The following is a 19,400-nucleotide window of genomic DNA, read 5'->3' on the forward strand; positions in this document are numbered from 1 at the left end:
GCTCAGCGGGCAGTTCAGCCATGGCCTGGCCTCTCTCTGGGGCTCCTCCCTCCTGCCCGGGTGGTTCCCCAAGCTACTCTACTGAGCCTGTTTGGCTTCCTTCTCCAAGCCCAGGGTATGGGGCTCTGGGGGATTCCCCTCCTTCAAGGCAAATGGCCTGGCCACTGAGGGGCCCAGGAGGCACACTGTGTTGGATTTCCTGCCCTCTGCAAAGATCCCACCACAGCTCCCCACACCAGTCTCAACCCGGGCGTGAGTCCCACTGCCCCCAGCTGCCCCCCACCTGGTGGGCGCAAAGGGTGACATGCAGGTAGATGCATGCCAGATGTCCTGTGTGTAGGAGATTGTGCTGTCACTGCATCTCTGCCTCCCTTGGGGCTTGACACCCTCTCTGTAGTTTCTGGATTTCCAGGAGACGGTGTGGTGAGGGGATCCAGGCGGGGAAGGGATTGCCTGGCCCACAGGTGTCTGGGTGGCTTGTGAGAGAGTCAGTGGATGGCCCCAGTGGCTCTGCTGGGCGGGGTGTGGCGGGCGGCAGGGTGGGAGATGGCAGATTTCTGTGTGCAGGTGAAAGTACATGGCCGCCAGACAGGGCTGGGCAGTCCTGGGGCCAACAGCCCTGTGTGTGCAGCAGGAGGCTCCGCCACACTGTTGGATCTTCCAGCCCACACTTCCTGCCCAAGGGCGTGTGTGGGAGAGGGACCAAGCCAGCTGGCCCTCCCTGTGGGGGGCGCCGGTGTGCATCTTCGGTGCCCAAGAGGACTGCTGATACGTCCCAGCCCTGTGATGGCCACCCTACAGCTTGGGGCAGCCTGGTGCCTTGGGGGATCCCAGCCCCCATGGAGTTACTGCAAACCTTGTGGCATGTTGCTGGGGGCTCCTGATTTGCGGAGATGACAGTGGTCTGTCTCCAGGACCCCCTGCCGCCTTGGCATCCAGACCTGGAGCTGGTGGGGGTGCCACCTCTGCCGAAGTGGGGGAGGCCTGGGGGCATCCACCAAGCCGGCCCTGTTCCCTTTCTCAACCCCACCCACTGTGAACACTACATCCTCAGTTCACCCAAAGTGAGATATTTACAAAAATCATAAACTTTTTTTAAAAAGCACTTGGAGAGGTGTTTTTACCGCTGTTGGAAATGACTTACATGTCACTTTTGTGGTCTGAGTTCTCTTTGGATATTATTTGTATGTAACAGTAGTTTAAAAAGAATTCCAAACCATGTTTTGTCTGTTTCTTTATGAGAAGAGAGCCTCACGTGTGGGCTTCCCAGGGCTCTGCAGGCCTCCAGCCAAGCTCAGCTTCTGCCCCTGTGGGCTCCCAGCCCGTGGCTTCCCCATCCCCAGCCTGCAACCCCTGCTCGGCACTGACTCGTATACACACCCTACTTTCAGTGGGGAAACTGAGGCACAGAGCAGCTGGGTCCTCCCTGAAGGCAAATGGGGCCCCCAGGACTTGGCTGCTCTGAGAATGCCCAGGCTGTAGGGAAGCCAGGTCGAGACTCCGCAGCAGCTGTCGGATGGTGCCCTCTGCCCGTTCAGCTGAGCCAGCCTGCTTCAGGGCCTCGCTGCCCAGCCGGCCGCCTGGGGTCACACTCCCCGGGGTGGTGGGGGGTGGTCAAAGGGCCCAGCTACCCGCCTCCTGCCGCTCCTGTGGCCAGGCCTGGGCAGCCTTTCTCCGACCTAAGGACCCATCTGCCCCGCACATCATTCCCTCCCTAACAGACCTTGGCGTCCACCCACTGGCCGAGGCTTTGACACCTGGGTATCTTTCGATTTCCATAGAAACACGTCCATCTCCCACTCCTTCCAGGACTCCTCTGGGGCCTTCGGGACGCTGGCCGTGGCTCCAGTGTCCTGGGCTGGGCGTGCTGTGCGGCCGGGGCCGAGAGCTCCCGGCGCGGCAGGTGCCAGCACTCGAGTCCGGGCTCTGGGAGTGCCACGCAGGATCGGCGGGTCCCCGCGCTCGGAGCCAGACCCCACTCCCGCCGCCTCTCGCGGCACAGGGCGGGCCTGCGGCTCTAACGGAAAACGTCCCCCTCCCCCGGCAGCACTGGCTTTGAGTCCCCAGGCGGGAGGGACCACGGGTGTATCGAGAGTTCAGCCGCCGTGATCACGGGTCACTTCCCACACGACAGCAGCGCGCTCCTCAGGACGAGTCGCACCCGCGGGTAGGTTGTGTGAGCGTGGGGGTGAGCAGCGGTACGGGGCGGGAGTTGCCGCGAGGCCCACGCGGGGACGCCTCAGCGTCCAGACCGCCTCGGGGGTCCCGGGAGGCGGCGGATCTCTCGTCGCTCCTCCCGTCCGGAGCCGGTCAGACTACAGCTCCCAGGATGCTTCGGGTGGCCGGACTACACTTCCCGGGATGCTCCACCACACGCGGGGCGGGGAGGAGTCGGACCTGCGCAGGAGCGGAGGGCGGGGCCGTGGGAGCGCGGGAAGTCCGGATCCCTGAGCAGCAGCGGGACCACGATGAACCTGGACCGCGAGCTCCGACGTGAGTCCCCGAGCCGAACGCCCGAGCGCAGACCCGGGAGCGGTCTGGTCGGCGCGGGTGGAGGGCCTCAGCTTCCCGGCCTCGTTCTCTCTCTGCAGAGCTGAGCAAGGCCAAAGCCAAGGCCCAGAGCAGCGGACAGCTGCGGGAGGAAGCCGCGCTCTGTCACCAGCTGGGGGAGCTGCTGGCCAGTCATGGTGCGTGCCTCCCGCGGAACCCGGTGGTGGGGACGTCCACGGCCGGGGCCGGTGAGGGGGGAACTCTGGACAGGGGCGGTAGCCCTGTCGAGCGCGCTGCCCGGCCCTGCTGAAGCCTGCCCGCCCGCCAGGTCGCTACCTCGAGGCCCTGCAGGAGCATCAGCAGGAGCTGCAGCTTCTGGAGAGCGCGGACGATCCCCTGGGCTGCGCTGTGGCCCACCGGAAGATCGGGGAGCGGCTGGCGGAGATGGAGGACTACTCGGCTGCCCTGCAGGTGGGCGGCGCACCCAGCACCCACGCTGGCCAGACCCAGGCGTCCTGGGCCTGCCCTTCGTGGGGGTCCCTTTTTGAGGACTGAGGTGCAGGCCATATCTACTGCTCTGGCCTCTGGCCAGAGGGGGACATATTATGTGCGACTAGGCCTCACCTTCAGGGGGTGGTGGCCTGGCCCTGGGAAGGGCTGTAGTAACCCAGCTTTCATTGTCCCTCCCCTGTCCTGGCATGTATTCATTGGGTCACTTAGCTGGCATCCCCACAGGCAGCCCTCGGCATACAGGAGATGCTCTGGGTGGAGGGGGTATTCTGGGGAGCAGAGGCTCTCCTGTGCAAGGATAGGGAGCCTCTGGAATTAGGTGACATGGGGTTTGCTTGAGGCAGGAGTTGGCTCACAGCCACTTGTCCCTCTGTGCCCCAGCACCAGCACCAGTACCTGGAGCTGGCCCATTCCCTGTCCAACCACACCGAGCTGCAAAGGGCCTGGGCTACCATTGGCCGCACCCACCTGGACGTCTATTACCACTGCCAGTCCCAGGATGCCTTGCTGCAGGCGCGGGCTGCCTTCGAGAAGAGCTTGGCTATTGTGGACGAGAAACTGCAAAGTGAGAGCCCGGGGGTGCGGCCCTCCCCACCCTCTGTGTCCAGAGCTGTGGGCCCAGGAAACTGCAGCCCCACCGTCTGCGTGGCTGGCTGCCCCTGTCTGGGCGGGCCTGGGATCTGTTCTTACTGGTCCCTCATGGCAGCAAGCTGCACTGTCCTTCTGCACTGTCCACGGCATGACCACCACAACCCCCGAGAGAGGCAGGGAGAGGGGTGGGGACAGGGCTTAAAGCTGGAGACCCTAACTGGGGTCCAGGCCCTGAGTGTCTGTGGCCTTCTCCCAGGGGCGCTGTCCAGGCGAGAGCTGGGTGAGATGAGGGCCCGGCTCTGCCTCAACCTGGGCCTCACCTTCGAGAGCCTGCAGCAGGTGGCCCCCTGCAATGACTACTTCAAGAAGAGCATCTTTCTCGCCGAGTAAGCCTGCCCAGCCCGGCCCAGGAGGGAGCTGAGTCCCCTGTCCTGGGGGGAAGCAGCTGTGGGGTGGGCAGCCTGGCCTGTCTGCCTTCTGTTGGGGGAGGGACCGGCGGGCGTCTGGGCCCAGCGTGCAGCGCCCTGAGCACTTGTCACCACCCGCAGGCAGAACCACCTGTATGAGGACCTGTTCCGCGCCCGCTACAACTTGGGCGCTATCCACTGGCGCCGAGGGCAGCACTCCCAGGCCATGCGCTGCCTGGAGGGGGCCCGGGAGTGCGCGCGTGCCATGAAGAAGGGGTTCATGGAGAGCGAGTGCTGCCTGCTCATCTCACAGGTACCCTTTCAGCGGCATGGGCTCAGCTGTGGACAGGCTGGGGCCCTGGGAGCCGCAGCCTCACCTCCCTCACCCCCAGGTCCTCCAAGATCTGGGCGATTTTCTGGCTGCCAAAAGAGCACTGAAGAAGGCCTACAGGCTGGGCTCCCAGAAACCTTCGCAGAAGGCAGCTGTGTGCCGGGCCCTCAAGCATGGTGAGCCTGGACGGCACCCTGGGGGTTAGGGCTCCCCTCCCTCAGCCGAGAGGACTGGGCATGTGTCCTTGAGGAGGTGGTAGCTCCCCACTTCCTGTTGGGAGGACAGTCCTACTTTCCTGAGTCATCAGCACAGTGTTGGAGAAGCCCTGGGGGTGGTCAGGAGCCTGGTTGGGCATTTCCAGTGAACCAGAATCTTTGGCAAACTGGAGACAAAAGTTGTCCCCACCTAGAGTGGGTGGAGTATGTGGCCCGGAGTGCTGGGGGGCGGCATCGGCAGTGGCAGGCAGTGGTCTGCCATTGACTCAAACCAGCAGTGCTCTGAGGTGTCATCTATTTGTTTTAATCCTTGTAACAACCCCCATGAGGCTGATTCTCTGACTAACCCGTCTTATGGGCGGGCAAGCAGAGGTCAGGCAGGGCGAGCGGCCCACCTAAGCGCGCACAGCTACTGGGCGGCAGAGCTGGGCTGGACCCTGTGTTGTGCCGCCCCTCGCACGAGGCTCTTCCTGGCAGTGCTGGCGGTGATCCAGCTGCAGCAGCGCCTGGAGGAGTCTGAGAGCAGTGACCCCTGGGGCGCCATGGGCCTCTGTGAGCAGCTGGGGGACTTGTTCTCCAAGGCAGGCGACTTCCCCAAGGCGGCTGAGGCCTACCAGAAGCAGGTGCATACCTGGGCAGGTGGGAGGGAAGGGACCACAACGCTCTGGGCTCCCAAGGTGTGCAGTGGCCCTGGCCTCACTATCTTGTCCCCAGCTGGATTTTGCAGAGCAGCTGGGCAGGCCAGGGCCTGAGCTGGCTGTCATCCATGTGTCCCTGGCCACCACCTTGGGAGACATGAAGGACCACCGCCGGGCTGTGCACCACTACGAAGAGGAGCTGAGGCTGCGGGAGGGCAACGCCCTGGAGGTAAGCAGTGATGGCACACCCAGGTCTTTGCGCTTGTCCCAGCTTGGCCTCAGGACCGCCCCTCTGGGGGTAGGTAGGGATGGGCATTTCTTTCAAGCGGACAGCCGTCACTGAGCTCATTCACCTTCCTCTCGCTCCAGGAAGCCAAGACCTGGCTGAACATTGCGCTGTCCCGCGAGGAGGCTGGTGACGCCTACGAGGAGGTGGCACCATGCTTCCAGAAGGCTCTCTGCTGTGCCCAGCAGGCTCAGCAGCCCCGGCTGCAGGTGCAGCCCTAACCTTTGTCCCCCCCGCCCCCTGTACCATGTCTCCCCACCCGGGGTGGCTAGTGTCCTTGTGGCTGTTACTGGGTGTCCTCTGCTCTTCAGAGGCAGGTCCTGCAGCACCTCCACACCGTACAGCTGAGGCTGCAGCCCCAGGAGGCCCCGGGCACTGAAGCCAGACTGCAGGAGCTGAGTGTGGACCAGAGTGAGGAGGAGGAAGAGGAGGATGGGGAGGGTGACGAGGACAGCAGCACCCTGGGGGCCAGCGAGTTGGAGCTCTCAGATAGTGGTGAGGCCTGAGTGTCACTGGCAGCCCTGGGGTCTTCCCTGACACCTGCTTGAGCTGGGCCCTGGGCTGCGACTGCTGAGGGTGGAGCCTTCATGGGCCTGCTCCCGGGCTCCTGACAGAAGACAGCTTCATGCAAGGGAGGTGACCAGTGCCAATGAGGAGGACAGAAGGGCGTGTGCAGGAGCCTGGGGCTGCCCTGGACCCTTCCCAAGGGGGCTGGTGATGGGGGCTGGTAGGCATCCCAGGGAGGGGGCACCCTGCAAGCGTGGGCAGGTGAGAGGGTGTGGAGCTCGGCACTCTCCGAGACCCTGAGACCTGGTGCAGGTTCCCCCACCAGCACAGTCAGCATTGTGGCAGGTGGATGTGAGGGACGGTCTGGGATGGGCATGGGCTGCGGCCATTGCAGGGTGGTAGGGGGCAGGGAGGGAGGGCTGGGGCCAGGAGTACAGTTTTGAGCTTGAGGGGCCTCCAGAAGCTCTCGACGATTGTCCAGAGGCTGCAGGGAGGTTTGGGCCTGGCCAAAGGGGGTCAGGCTGGATGTCTCTGTGGGGTAAGTGCGGGGAGTCATGGGCGTGGTGCAGAGAGTGGACCAAAGAAAACTTTAGGCCATGCTGTTCAACAGGTGGTCACAGTGAGGAACGGCTCTAGAAGGGGCTGGAAGCACAGGAGGGAAAAGGCAGGAGCAGGGGTGGAGAGTGAGGCCAGGCAAGGAGCTGGGCAAGGGGGCTGCAGTGGGCAGGCAGAGGGGGCCCAGGCTCAAGTACAAGCTGTTCTTAATGTGGGTGTGACCTGTCCCAACAAGGACACTTCTCAGCAGAGGGAGGACACTGCCCACCCAGTGGGGCCTGGGTGCAGGACGAGAGGCCCGTGTGCCATAGGCAGGGGGCTGGGAGTGGGGGGTGGGACTTGGCTCACCTGGCACGCTGGCTCGGCTCTGTCGCAGAGGGCGAGGCCGACAACCAGTCCCAGCAGCTGGAGGCGGACGAGGAACTGCGGGGCTGCCTGGGCCGGCAGCAGGTCAACAAGGTGAGGACCGTGGGTGGGTGTCCCCTCTGGTGCTCACTGGTGTGGCCTGGTCCCCTTATGCCTTTGCCCCCTGTTCTGTGGTGACTATGCCCACAGTGGAACCGGCGCAACGACGTGGGGGAGACCCTGCTGCACCGAGCCTGCATTGAGGGCCGGCTGCACCGTGTCCAGGACCTCGTGAGGCAGGTGGGCCTGCGCCGTGTCCCTTCATCCCCTAGGGTGTAGCAGGGACTCTCGGAGGGGGTGCACTGCCTGCACTGATGGGGTGGGAGAAGCACCGTGCTGCTGGCCCTGTACCATCCCTGTGGGGCCCTGCCAGGGACTCTGCCTCATGGTGGGGGAGCATCTCCTTCACTCGGGTGGGACCTGGGCCAGGTCAGGCCATGGCTGGACCCATAGGACCTGTTCTGGGCTCTGCAACCCAGGACCTGGCCCTCCTCAGGCCTCAGAGCCCTGAGGGGAGGGGAGGCCGGGCCATGGAGACTCAGAGTGAGGCTCCGTTCCGTCATCCTTGGTTGCAGGGCCACCCACTGAACCCGCGGGACTACTGTGGTTGGACACCCTTGCACGAGGCCTGCAACTACGGGCATCTGGGTGAGCCTGGGCCTGGGACTGACACCACGGGGAGGATCCGACAAGGGTTCTGGAAGCTGGCTCACATCCCCCGTCCCACAGACATCGTCCGCTTTCTGCTGGACCATGGGGCCGCAGTGGACGACCCAGGCGGCCAGGGCTGCGAGGGCATCACTCCCCTGCACGATGCTCTCAACTGCGGCCACTTTGAGGTGGCCGAGCTGCTCATTGAACGGGGGGCATCGGTCACCCTCCGAACCAGGAAGGTGAGTAGGGACAAGGGCAGGTGGGCTCGGCGATTGTTGGTGGGTCTGTTCCCACCAGCCTTGCTCAGGTGGGTGCCACACAGGGCCACAGCCCACTGGAGACGCTGCAGCAGTGGGTGAAGCTGTACCACAGGGACCTGGACAGCGAGACAAGAGAGAAGGCCAGCGCGATGGAGAGGCTGCTCCGGGCAGCCTCCTCCGCCCGAGGCGAGCAGGGACCTCCGGCCCCTAGGGACATCACTGCCGAGCCTGAGAGCCCCCTGGGCCCCTTGGGCATTCCACACGGGTGGCAGGAATGTGTCAGGCCCACCTCACAGCAGACTCCATCTCCCTACAGCTGCCCACAGCCCCCTGGGTCCCCGGCCCCTCCCAAGTGACCATCTGTTTGACCCTGAGACTTCTCCTTCCTCGAGACCCTGCCCAGGACCCCCAGAGGCCTCTCAGGCCAGCGCTGGAGTCTTGGAGGCACATGCAGTGCTGGCCACAGCCAGGCCTCGGAGGAACAGGCACCAGCTGGCCAGCAGTAGCAGCTCAGAGGCTGAGGACAGCACAGGCCCACCCAGGCCAACACAGAAGAGGCCTCGGCACGCAGCCCCGGTGCAGCGAGCCAGGGCCTGGGTGCCTGGCCATGTCAGCACCAGGGAGGCAGCAACAGCTGGCTGGACAGCCAGTCGAGGAGTGGGCAGTGCCAAGAGCTACCGCCCAGGGCCTGGCCCATCTCAGGGCCCAGGCGAGGCCCCCACCCTGCCATCAGCGCTGATCCCTGAGGAGGAGTACCTGGCGGGGGCCTGGTTGGAGGATGACTTGCTGACCCATGGCCACCAGGGCCGAGGGTACAGGACCAGGCGCAGCACCTCGGGCTCAAGCAGCGATGAGAGCCCTGTTAGGCCGCGGGCCCAGGCCAGGCAGAGCCGGCCGCACCGCTTCAGCAGTCGGAGTGCAGGGGTCAGAGCAAGTGGAGACTGCAGCGCCACCACGGAGCCCCCGTGCAGCCCTGACGTGCCCAGCAGCGATGCCCCTGAGGCCGGCCATCCCTTGGTGGGTGCGCAGGCCTGCAGCATAGCCAGCTCCGAGTTGAGGGCGGGCAGAGAGCTGTTTTTTGTGACTTGGCCATCTCTCCCTGCCCCTGTCTGCCAGGGACCAGTCCTGCCCCCTGCCATCCGGGTTCGAGTTCGAGTGCAGGATAACCTTTTCCTCATCCCCGTCCCTCACAGGTAGATTGCCCCCTGCCCTTCCCAGCTCCGGCTCCACGTGCCCCTGTGGGCTCTGCCAAGGGTGGGAGCCGAGAGCCCTGGGGTTTACAAGTCAGGTGGGGCAGCAGCAAGGTCAGGGTGCTCTGCACAGGCACAGCCCGGGCCCCAGAAGGTCAGGTTAGGTCCTGCGGCCCCAGAAACGGCCCGGGAGCAGGAGGGCTGGGTTGCAGGCATCCTGAGCAGGTGGAGGAGAGGAGCCAGGTGAGGTAGCTTTTACTCCAGAGCACGAATAGCAGGACCCCAGAGACTTTCCTTGGTACGTGCGGGGACTTGGCCAGGTCCCAGGGTTCAGTGTGCCCCCTGTCCCCACAGCAAGGAGGCCCACTCCGTAGCCTGGCTAGCTGACCAGGCTGCTCAGCGCTACTACCAGGCCTGTGGGCTGCTGCCGAGGCTCACCCTGCGGAAGGAGGGGGCCCTGCTGGCCCCACAGGACCCCATCCCCGATGTGCTGCAGAGCAACGAGGAGGTAAGTGGCAGGAGCATGAGCATGGGGTACCCCTGGTGCTGGGTGTCCCCAGGGCTACTGACCGGATGGTGCTTTCCAGGTGTTGGCTGAAGTGACCTCATGGGACCTCCCCCCACTGACGGACCGCTACCGCAGGGCCTGCCAGAGCCTGGAGCAAAGTAAGGGCCCAGGAAGCCTGAAGTGGCCTGGGTAGAGGGGCGTGGCACGTGGGCTCCAACTGACTGGCACTCCCAGATCCCTGGGTCCCCACCTCACCCGTCCTCAGGGTTTCCTTCCCAACCATTGCTCACACATATGAGCAGGGGGTGGGGAAAGTGGCTCCATGTGGAGATGGGACCTTGTAGAGACCCCAGAGCCACCAGGCTGAGATGTGGGGTGGCTAGCGGAGGTTAGAGCTCCCCTTGGGAAGGTCTGACGGGGCAGGGGCATGCCAGCACCACTCACTGGCCTGTGCTGGGGCCCACAGGCTTGGAAAAGGTGGGCTGGGAAGTGAGGGGGGCTGCCTGGCGGACAGGTAGGCTGCGGCCCCAATGACACCTCGGGCCCCTTGCAGGGGAGCACCAGCAGGTGCTACGAGCCGTGGAGTGCCGGGGCTTGGGGCCCTCATTCCGAGCCTGCTGCCTGGCCCTGCGCCAGGCCCAGCTCACCCCCTTGCTGCGGGCCCTCAAGCTGCACTCAGCACTCAGGGAGCTGCGCCTGGCAGGGAACCGGCTGGGGGACGGCTGTGCCACCGAGCTGCTGGCTGCCCTGAGCACTGTGCCTGGCCTGACGGTCCTCGACCTCTCTTCCAATCACCTGGGCCCTGAGGGCCTGTGGCAGCTTGCCACAGGCCTCCTGGGACAGGCCACCTTGCAGGTAAAGGTGTGGGGAGTAGCAGGCTGGTGACAGGGCAGTGTCAGAACACTCGCACTCAGCCAGGCCGTGGGGCTGGGGGGTCGGTGCGGCTGGGGTGCCGTGCTGGCTGGGGCCAGGAGCTGGGACAGCAAGGACACTGGGTGCTCTGGGCCTGTCTTCCTCAGAACTTGGAGGAGCTGGACTTAAGCATGAACCCCCTCGGGGATGGCTGTGGCCAGGCCCTGGCCTCTATCCTGCGGGCCTGCCCTGCACTCAGCACTCTGCACCTCCAAGCCTGTGGCTTTGGTCCCGGTTTCCTCTTGAGCCACCATGCAACCCTGGGCCATGCCTTCCAAGGTGAGCTGACTGCACATCCACTTCCCGGCCCCAGGGATCCAGCTGCGATCAGAAAGGTGTGTCTAGGGACTGTGCCTTGAGCAGGAGGGGCCCTGGGGCATTGGCCCGGCTTCTGGACACATGTCGGTAGACAGACATGGGTGCCCAACCTGCTGGTCTCAGGGGCATCTGGTACTTGCCCAGTCGGGGCCACACCACAGGGCAGAGCCCCAGGCCCAGCAGTCTCACCGGCTCTGTTCCATGGACCTGCGATCCTCCCGCTGCAGGCCCAGCAGGGCCGCAGAGAGCAGTGGCCCGAGTACTGAGACCGAGGACTTTCTACTGTGGTGGCAGGCTCAGAGGTGGTGCTAGGGGCTCAGAGAGTAATCCCTGACCCCACCACACCACTTGCTGCCCAGGACCTATGTCAGGCAACCTGGGTGTCCTGTTGTGGGTCAGGGCAGGCTGAGGCCAGAAATGGGGGGGAGATGCTGGGCTCCTGGGCTCTGGAGTCTGGCTCATGCCCTCCCCAGCAAGTGCCCCTGGGTAGGCGCAGCCTGTTCCCTTGCACAGTCTCAGGGCGCAGGACTCCGCAGCACAGCTGGGGTGGTGGCTGTGTGGTGCTGACAGAGGTTCTGGCCCCCGGTTCAGATGCCAAGCACCTGAAGACACTGTCCCTGTCCTACAACGTCCTGGGCACCACTGCCCTGGCCCAGACCCTGCAGAGCCTGCCCATCCAGACCCTCCTGCGCCTGGAGGTCAGCTCCGTGGTGGCCAGCAAGAGCGACGCGGGCCTCATGGAGCCCATGGTCAGATACCTGACCCAGGTACATGGGTGGGACAAACACCAACCCACAGGAACCCGGGGCCACCCCAGCCAAAGGCCCCACAGCTGAAGCCTGAGGCTGGGAGGAGTGTTGCAGGATCCAAGGAAGAACTGCCATGGGGAAGCTGCCCACCTTGGGCTGTGAATTCTGGCAGGAAGGACACTGGGGACCCAGGTGGCCTCGCTTGCCCCAGGCAGGTCCCAAGAAACACGTCAGGGTTCCCAGTCTTCTCCTGGGGGCCCTTCCAGCTGCGGCTGGGCCCCTATGACTCCCACATCACAGTATGCCAGGTGTGGCCTTCACCCTGAAGGACAGGCATTTCCTTTTCACCGGCAAACTGAGGAGATGCTGCTTCCCTCTGACTCCCCCTCACCCCCAAGAAAGAGGAAAGGTGTCTGGCCAGCACTGTGACAGAGGCAGGGAGGGCAAGTGCCCACTCACTGCAGCCTGCCTTGGGCCTCCACTTTCTAGGAAGGCTGTGCTCTGGTGCACTTGAACCTGTCCGCAAACCACCTGGGCAACAAGGCAGTGAGAGAACTGAGCAGGTAACACTGCCCTGCCCGAGTCCTGAGGGGGTTCTGATATCAAGGCCCCTGATCCTGGGGTTTGGGGTGCTAGGTCAGGCAGGGAAAGGGAACAGGTGGTGGTGGTGCCAGCTCTGAGTGTTCCCCAAGCCTGGCCACTGCAATCTTGGCCCCTGGCAGACCCGACGCCCTGGGGGAACACCTGTGCCCATGCCAGACCGGGAGACAGGACCTACTAGGCGTAGCCAGTGGACCCCAGAATTGTGGGTTTGTCTGGGGCAGCTTTCCCCAGCAGTGAGGGCCTCCCTCCCAGGAAGCCGACCCTTTCACTTCTCTCGCCCCAGATGTCTCCCTCTGTGCCCCTCACTTGTCTCACTGGACCTGTCTGCCAACCCCGAGGTTGGCTGTGCCGGCCTGCAGGACCTCCTGTCTGCCCTCCAGCAGAGGCCCCAAGGCCTGAGCTTCCTGGGCCTGGCAGGTGAGCTCTGGGTATGGTGGCTGTCCTGCCACACCAGGGCTGGTGACAGCTTCCTCCTCAGGAACCTGCCTGAGGCCCAGGTGCCTCCTCATGGTGGGCAGGGTCCCCTGAGGCTGACACAGCGCAGGACAGGTGACTAGAAAGGGGTGTTGAGTCCAGCTTCTAAAATGATGGGGCAGGAGGAGCATGGGGTCTCTGTCTCTGGCCTATTTGGCAGACCCTCAGAGACCATGGTTGGGGGGGGACCCCCTTCCAAGGGAACTTCCAAGTTCCCATTGTCAAGAGGAGGGAGGGAGCTCAGGGTAACAGCGGTAAAAACTGCCATGGTGGTGGGGCCTTCCCAGTTCTCAGCAGGGGCTGACAGACTACATTCCCAGCCTGAGGCCTGACTCAGCTTGTCCCTCCCCCATGTGGGCACAGGCAGGCACAGCACCCTGCCAGAGCTGTCTCGGTGACCCAGGCGAGGCCACCCAGCAGCCGAGCACATCAGCTGGAGCCTGGGCAGGACAGCCAAGCTTCACCCTCCCAGTGGACAAGGGCTGGGGGCAGGGTGTATATGAGGAGACCCTGGGGTCCAGGACGCTGTGGCCTCTGAGAACCAAGCCTCATGGCAGCCCTATTGTGGGAAGGACAGAAAGACCTGGGCGGCGGCGTAGACACGCTCAGAGGCACAGCTGTGAACGCAGCATTTATTCCGGCCCGTCTGTCCCTTACCTGACCACACTGACCGCGAAAGGGGCCCAGGCGGCCCCCTGGGAGAGCACACCCTTTTCCAGAATGCTCCCCACTTCGGCCTCTGCGGGTGGTTCTTCCCGGGGTATACGGGGCTGCCCGGTGTGCCGGCCGGGAGCAGCTCCCTGAGGCCTGTCCTGCCTCCCCTCCGCAGGCTGTGCTATCCAGGGTCCCCTGGGCCCGGGCCTCTGGGACCAGATAGCCGCGCGGCTGCAGGAGCTGCAGTTATGCAGCAGGCGGCTCTCCTCCGAGGACCGGGCCGCCCTGCACCAGCTGCTGCCCAGCCAGCCGAGCCCCGGCTCCCGCACGCTGGACCGAGGCACCAAGCTCTTCTTCCGGTGCCTCTGACGGCCGGCGCCACCCTGTGTCCTCCCCGTGTCCCCAATAAAGAATGCCGCTGCTGTCGCCTCACCCCGGCTGTTCCTGCGAGGGGGGCGGGAGACGTGGTTGATTCTGCTGGTAAACAGCCGCGGAGTCGAGGGTGGGTGCTGCCACTGAGAGGCCCGGTGGGCGACGGCAGAGCCTCGGCCCGGCTCCTCTTTCCGCGTCAGTCTGTCGGGCTGGCCCGCGGGATGCGCACGGGTCTGAGCACCTGCCCTCGGGGGCGGGGCTGTTGTGGTCGCGCGCAGCCGCAGACGTGAGGGTTGAGTGCCGATGGTAGGGAGCCGGCGCAGACGTAAGGGATCGCCGAGCGGTCGATCGGCATCGACCCCGCCCCGGCGCCATCTCTGACCCGCGCATCTTGCCCAGGTACTGCGGACTCGGGGGGCGGCGGGCAAGGGGCGGCTGACCCGATGGGAACTGGCGACTTGGGCCTCGGCCCACAGGCGCCGTCACCCCGCGGAGGATACCCTCCCTCGTGCTCTGGCCCTTTATCTTGGGGTGTCCTCTCCCGCTGCCCGAGATTGGCGCCTCTAAGCCCGGCAGTCGTGGGTAGCAGCCCCAAGGTACGTTCCCACAGCCCCCGCCTGAGCGCCCCTTCCGGCTAGCTCCGGGCCCAGGCCCCGAGTGTGCTTCCACTCCGGGCGCCTCCTTGCTGGCCTGGACCTGGTGGACTCGTTGCTGGCCTGGGCCCGACGTCGTCTACATCACGAGCATTCCCTGGAAACTCGCTTTTCTGGCTCAGGTCCGGTTTGGGAGGTTCAGCTGCGCGCTCGCTTGTGACCGGGGGCGTGGCGGGAGGTCGGTTTGCGTGGCAGAAGGGAATGTGGCTGTCACACCGACTGGGCACCCCCTCCCTGTGACTCCAGGAAGGTAGCTCCATAGTCTTACCCAGTGGACTCTTGTCACTGCGCCTGCCTTCTCGGTCCCAGCCCTTGCTCCCCTGAGACGCGCTGCTCGGCTCAGAAGACGCTGCACTCTCCCAGCCCTCACCCTACCTGCCCTTTGCCCAGCCCCTGCAGCTGTGTTTACCCCTAACTGTCCCCCATGGGATAGCACCGGCTCAACACTGACCTTCCCCTGCCTCAGCACACGTCTGGGGTGTCTAATGGGGCCTCAAGCCTAACACATCCGAACCAGGGTGCACTTACCTGCACACCTGCCTGCCTGCAAACCTGCTCTTCTTTCCATTTCCTCCGCCTCAGCTCACCTTAACGCCATGGTGTCGTTGGGCCAAAAACAAGGGTGTCATACTTGGCTCCTTCACACCCCTTTCCAAACCCTTCAGAGGGTCTGGTCTGCCTCCAGAGCATTTCTGGAACTAGCCCCAGCCACTGCATCTGCTTCCCGATTAGCCAGGGCCCTCCAAGGGGCCTCCTGCCTCCCCTCCTTCTCCAGCCCACTGCCCACCCAAAGCCCCAGAGCTCATCTTGGACCCTCCAGGGGCTTCCACTGAGTCGGCACAAAACTCACACTCAGACCCCTAACCTGTGAGCGCTGTGCATGATGGCCCTGCCTCCTCTCTGACCCACTGTCCCCCAGGATGCTCCTCACTCAGAAAGCCCCGCCACCCCCACTTGTTTGCTCTTCCACATCAGCCCCTGTCTGAAGACCTCCTGTCACCTGTGCTGTTTCTTCTTCTCAAACACCCCTCTGGGTCATCAGATTGTCCATCCGAGTGCCGCCACCTCCTCTTTCCCTGGTCGCCCGGCTCCAAGCAGCCTGCCCTTCCCTGAACCACAACTGCTCCCCTGAGATGCTTCCCCCTGACAGTGTCCAGGGCAGGCTGGTGGCCCCGCACAGCATTCGCTGTCCTGCGTGTCCATTGCTGTTTCTCATCTGTCTCTGTCAAGGGCAGGGAAGCTCTTGGTGAGAAGTCAGGAGCCTCTTTGAGTCGGTGCCAGTTCTGCTCCACAGGGGTCTGAACTTACAGGATGTTTCACGGGATCCCAGCCACCCCAGGCATGGGAGGTGAGTGTGGCCCGAGCTGCGCCCAGGGACTGGACGCGCCCAGGCTTGAAAGCACCTGCTGTAGAGGCTGATGGGAGCCATGGCCAGGGGTTGTGGGGGGTGTCTATGTGTCCCCCCCAATAACAGCCTCAGGGTCCAGTGCATTTTATCACAGGGGCCCAGAGACCCCCTCTGGGCAGGGCCAGCTGGGCAGAGATGACAGCTTTAGTGTGGCTGGGACCTCAGGAGGTTCTGGGCATCCCAGAGTCACCCAGCCAGGAGAGAGATGACGGCGCATACGACAAACAGTTGTGCCCCATCACCTCACTGTGAGCAGTGTGTGGTCACCCTGCTGTAGAGTGAGGGGGCTGAAGAGCAGTGGTGGAATGGGGGACCAGGCCCCAAGTCTCCCCACAAACTGACAGCATTCCCATGCCCCGGCAGACTCTGTGACAAAGCCCAGGGGGTGGTGTTGGGAGGGGCCAGGGTGGATGGACAGGCCTGCCAGCTCCTGGTTCTGTTGCAGCCCCTGGAAACAAGCCGGAACTGTATGAGGTGAGTGGTGGGCACCTGCCTGGAGGGCACCCACCAGCAGCACACACCCAGGTGTGTGGCCCTGTGCCCACACTGCCCCTCTCTCTGACAGGAAGTGAAGCTGTACAAGAACGCACGGGAGCGGGAAAAGTGAGTCCAGCACCCAGGCTGCTGCCCCAGGCCCACACAGAGGGTCTGGGGGACGAGGGGTCAGGCTGGGCCAAACGCAGGGTTCCGCCACAGCTGTGCCCCGAGTTCTGGGGGCCCTGGTGGCCACCTGATGGACACACCCCCCTCAGGTATGACAACATGGCAGAGCTGTTTGCAGTTGTGAAGACCATGCAGGCCCTGGAGAAGGCGTACATCAAGGACTGCGTCACCCCCAACGAGTGAGTCCCTTCCGGGCCCACCTGCTAGCTGCCCGGTTCTGGAAGCTTGTTTCTGCCCTCCAGGGCCTGGGTGCTCAACAGCAGTGAGGGGGGGTCTGGTTGGGGCCTCTGCCACCTGGTCAGGCTGGGCAGCCCCCCTTGGGGGCTGGGAGCTTGGGCACCTTCACAGCCAGGAAGACCTGGCTTTTCTGCAGTGTCCACAGGGAGAGGTGCGTCCACCACCCTGGTCGCCAGCCTGCTCCCCTGGGTGCAGATGTCCTCGTCAGTTCGAGGGCCTCAGAAGATGAGGGGGAGAATTGGGAGGGAGAGTGCCTCAGGGTCGTGGCGCCTTTGTTCAGAGGCCCAGCGCTGCCCAGGAGGGCAGGTAGAGGGTGCTGCTGGGCCTCTGCCCAGCGCTGGGCTTGGGGCCAAACTGCCCAGTGCAAGCCTGGCACCCTGGGGCAGCCATCCAGAGCTCTTTTCCTGTGGGGACCCAAGTGAGCCGTGCTGAGCCCAAGGCCGGCTCTCTTCCTAGGTACACTGCAGCCTGCTCCCGCCTCCTGGTTCAGTACAAAGCCGCCTTCCGGCAGGTCCAGGGCTCTGAGATCAGCTCCATTGACGAATTCTGCCGCAAGTTCCGCGTGTGTCCCCTGGGGGCAGGAGGGGGACGCTGTGGGCGCTGCTGAGAGGGGCCCGGCCAACACCCCCGTGCCCCCTCTCAGCTGGACTGCCCACTGGCCATGGAGAGGATCAAGGAGGACAGGCCCATCACTATCAAGGACGACAAGGGCAACCTCAACCGCTGCATCGCCGACGTGGTCTCGGTGAGCCCACTGTGGTCTCGGGCACGAGGGTCCTGGGGCTTCCCAGCTGCATGGCACTGACTCCCTGCGCAGGGGGCCTGTAGCTCTGAGCGAGAGGGGTGGGCAGGCCCCTCCTCTGGGCAGTGTCCAGGAAGCCCCTGAGTCTCCTCCCTAGCCTGAGACCCCCCGTGGGCTAGGCCCAGGGTCCTGGAGCAGAACTGCGGGAGGAGTCCAGTGACCAGAAAGTGGAGGCTGAGAAGGAAAAAGCCAGGTTGCCATGGCCAAAGAGGGGCTGAGCGAGAGCCTGGGCAGCCCGTGCGCAGGGTCTACCACCCTGGGCCCCTGGGGTAGGACGGTCTTCCTCATGCACACACCTGCCCCCAGCTCTTCATCACGGTGATGGACAAGCTGCGCCTGGAGATCCGCGCCATGGACGAGGTGCGTGCAGCTCCTGGGCCTGAAGGTGAGGGCGGGGTGCCGGGGCGGGGGCCTCACAGTGTTGTGTCCGCAGATCCAGCCTGACCTGCGGGAGCTGATGGAGACAATGCACCGCATGAGCCACCTGCCGCCCGACTTCGAGGGCCGCCAGACAGTCAGCCAGTGGTGAGTCTTGGACCCTTCCTGGGGGCCCTGGAGGCCCCTCCGAGCAGCACCCCAGCCCTGTGCTCCCGCCCCCCAGGCTGCAGACCCTGAGCGGCATGTCGGCGTCCGACGAGCTGGATGACTCCCAAGTGCGCCAGATGCTGTTCGACCTGGAGTCGGCCTACAATGCCTTCAACCGCTTCCTGCACGCCTGAGTCCCTGGCCTCCCTGCCCTCTCCTCGGAGCAGGGGCCTCTCAGCCCTGCCCAGCAGGGCCACAGGCTCCCAGGATGGCCTGCGTCCCCTGGACCCCTGGACTTTCCACAGCAGCTCTCTGCCCACAGGGTCTCAACCCCCGAGTCCCTTCCCCATAATAAACATGTTTTCTGACCTTCCTGCTGCTGTGGGCGACCCCCACCACCCCCCCTGGAGCCCAGGGGCTCTGCATGCAGTTCCTCAGGGAAGGGCCTCGGTCCGGCTTCGGGGCGCCAGCCTCCCTAGGGGCGCTGCCTGGACAAACGGCGGGGGGGGGGGGGGGGGGGGGGTTGGGCCTCCACTTGCACCGGGTGCGGCAGCAGCCCAAGCAGACAGTGACGCACACACGGCCAGGGCTGTGGGGTCCAGGGCGCATTTCCCCCTGAGCACCTGTGGGTGAGAGACAGGCCGGAGTTTAGTTGTAGCGTTTCCTCCTCAAAGCTGTTTCTAGACATCTGTGGTGGCTAGAGGCAGTGAAAGGAGGGACCTCGTTGGTGTTTTACAAGGCAAAGAGTAGAGCCAGGGCCGGTGGGAGGGTTGTTGGGGACAGCAGGTGCTGGGTGTGTGCTGTGCTGAGAGGTGCACCCCGTGTCTGCGGCTGGGAAAGAGCAGTCCGAGACGGCACTGCGGCTTGCGGTCAGCGACAGCGCAGGGGGTCCTGTGGACACATGATGCCTGCAGGGCGCAGCGTTCGGTGATGGGGTGGCCAGAGCCCAGTTTGCACAGGGTGAGCCAGACTTGGGTCTGACTGTCTGGGGAGCTGTCAGATGGACGGCTGGGCATCAGAGGCTGATGGACAGTGGGCTTGTCCCCTAACAGACTCTCACAGTCCATTTTAAACCGGCCCTTTTTATAAGGAGAAGAAAAGTGCAGGGAAGAGGATTGGAATTCAGGAACAAGTTAATCAGATAAAAGCTGCAGCATTCTTCCATCTGAGGCAGTGGTCTTGAGCTGTGCCCTGGGCGGTGGCTCGGATTCCATCTGGGACTGCACGCAGTCCTCCTGGGGCACAAAGGTGGGGTTGCTTGTGGCCTGGGGTCGGGGCAGGCCACACTTTCAGTTCCCCAAACATTAGCTTTCACTTGCATCCATTGCCAAGCTTACCAGCGATTACCTAAACTACAGTTTTCCAACTCCAGGGTCCCCCATCGTTCCCCCACTGTCCGCTTAAACCGTCTCATTTCTGCGAGACCACTTCCACATGGAAGCACTCGTCTTGCTGCTGAGCACATATCCGACCGTCTGGTAGG

The 19,400-nt window shown here is 64.2% G+C and overlaps 2 protein-coding genes across 7 annotated transcripts; both read left to right on the forward strand.

Moving 5' to 3' along the window:
- Nucleotides 1–2,418: 2,418 nt before the first annotated feature.
- On the forward strand, nt 2,419–13,682 carry TONSL (tonsoku like, DNA repair protein). 3 transcript variants are annotated; one of them, XM_053930065.1, is made up of 26 exons: nt 2,419–2,493; nt 2,592–2,687; nt 2,819–2,961; nt 3,382–3,565; nt 3,848–3,977; nt 4,140–4,311; nt 4,391–4,505; nt 5,022–5,167; nt 5,259–5,411; nt 5,552–5,677; nt 5,780–5,963; nt 6,907–6,989; nt 7,086–7,175; nt 7,511–7,583; nt 7,665–7,828; nt 7,897–8,035; nt 8,166–8,866; nt 8,966–9,042; nt 9,394–9,547; nt 9,627–9,705; nt 10,101–10,402; nt 10,567–10,738; nt 11,369–11,544; nt 12,016–12,089; nt 12,413–12,546; nt 13,433–13,682. In XM_053930065.1, the coding sequence occupies exons 1-26, from the start codon at nt 2,469–2,471 to the stop codon at nt 13,624–13,626; spliced, it is 4,086 nt and encodes a 1,361-aa protein (XP_053786040.1). In that variant the 5' UTR covers nt 2,419–2,468; the 3' UTR covers nt 13,627–13,682. The 3 variants fall into 3 exon arrangements, with proteins under 3 accessions (XP_053786040.1, XP_053786042.1, XP_053786041.1); XM_053930067.1 differs by having other exon boundaries at nt 10,251–10,402; XM_053930066.1 differs by having other exon boundaries at nt 7,912–8,035.
- Nucleotides 13,683–13,881: 199 nt separating this feature from the next.
- On the forward strand, nt 13,882–18,290 carry VPS28 (VPS28 subunit of ESCRT-I). 4 transcript variants are annotated; one of them, XM_053930157.1, is made up of 11 exons: nt 14,012–14,028; nt 14,106–14,225; nt 15,513–15,630; nt 16,136–16,164; nt 16,256–16,293; nt 16,443–16,532; nt 17,047–17,152; nt 17,234–17,335; nt 17,699–17,752; nt 17,826–17,917; nt 17,994–18,290. In XM_053930157.1, the coding sequence occupies exons 3-11, from the start codon at nt 15,594–15,596 to the stop codon at nt 18,109–18,111; spliced, it is 666 nt and encodes a 221-aa protein (XP_053786132.1). In that variant the 5' UTR covers nt 14,012–14,028; nt 14,106–14,225; nt 15,513–15,593; the 3' UTR covers nt 18,112–18,290. The 4 variants fall into 4 exon arrangements, with proteins under 4 accessions (XP_053786131.1, XP_024428232.1, XP_053786132.1 ...); XM_053930156.1 differs by lacking the exon at nt 14,106–14,225 and having other exon boundaries at nt 13,882–14,028; XM_024572464.4 differs by lacking the exon at nt 14,106–14,225 and having other exon boundaries at nt 13,983–14,028; nt 15,577–15,630.
- Nucleotides 18,291–19,400: the final 1,110 nt, after the last annotated feature.

Source organism: Desmodus rotundus, chromosome 8 (assembly GCF_022682495.2).
Source record: "Desmodus rotundus isolate HL8 chromosome 8, HLdesRot8A.1, whole genome shotgun sequence".
Classification (NCBI taxonomy): domain Eukaryota; kingdom Metazoa; phylum Chordata; class Mammalia; order Chiroptera; family Phyllostomidae; genus Desmodus; species Desmodus rotundus.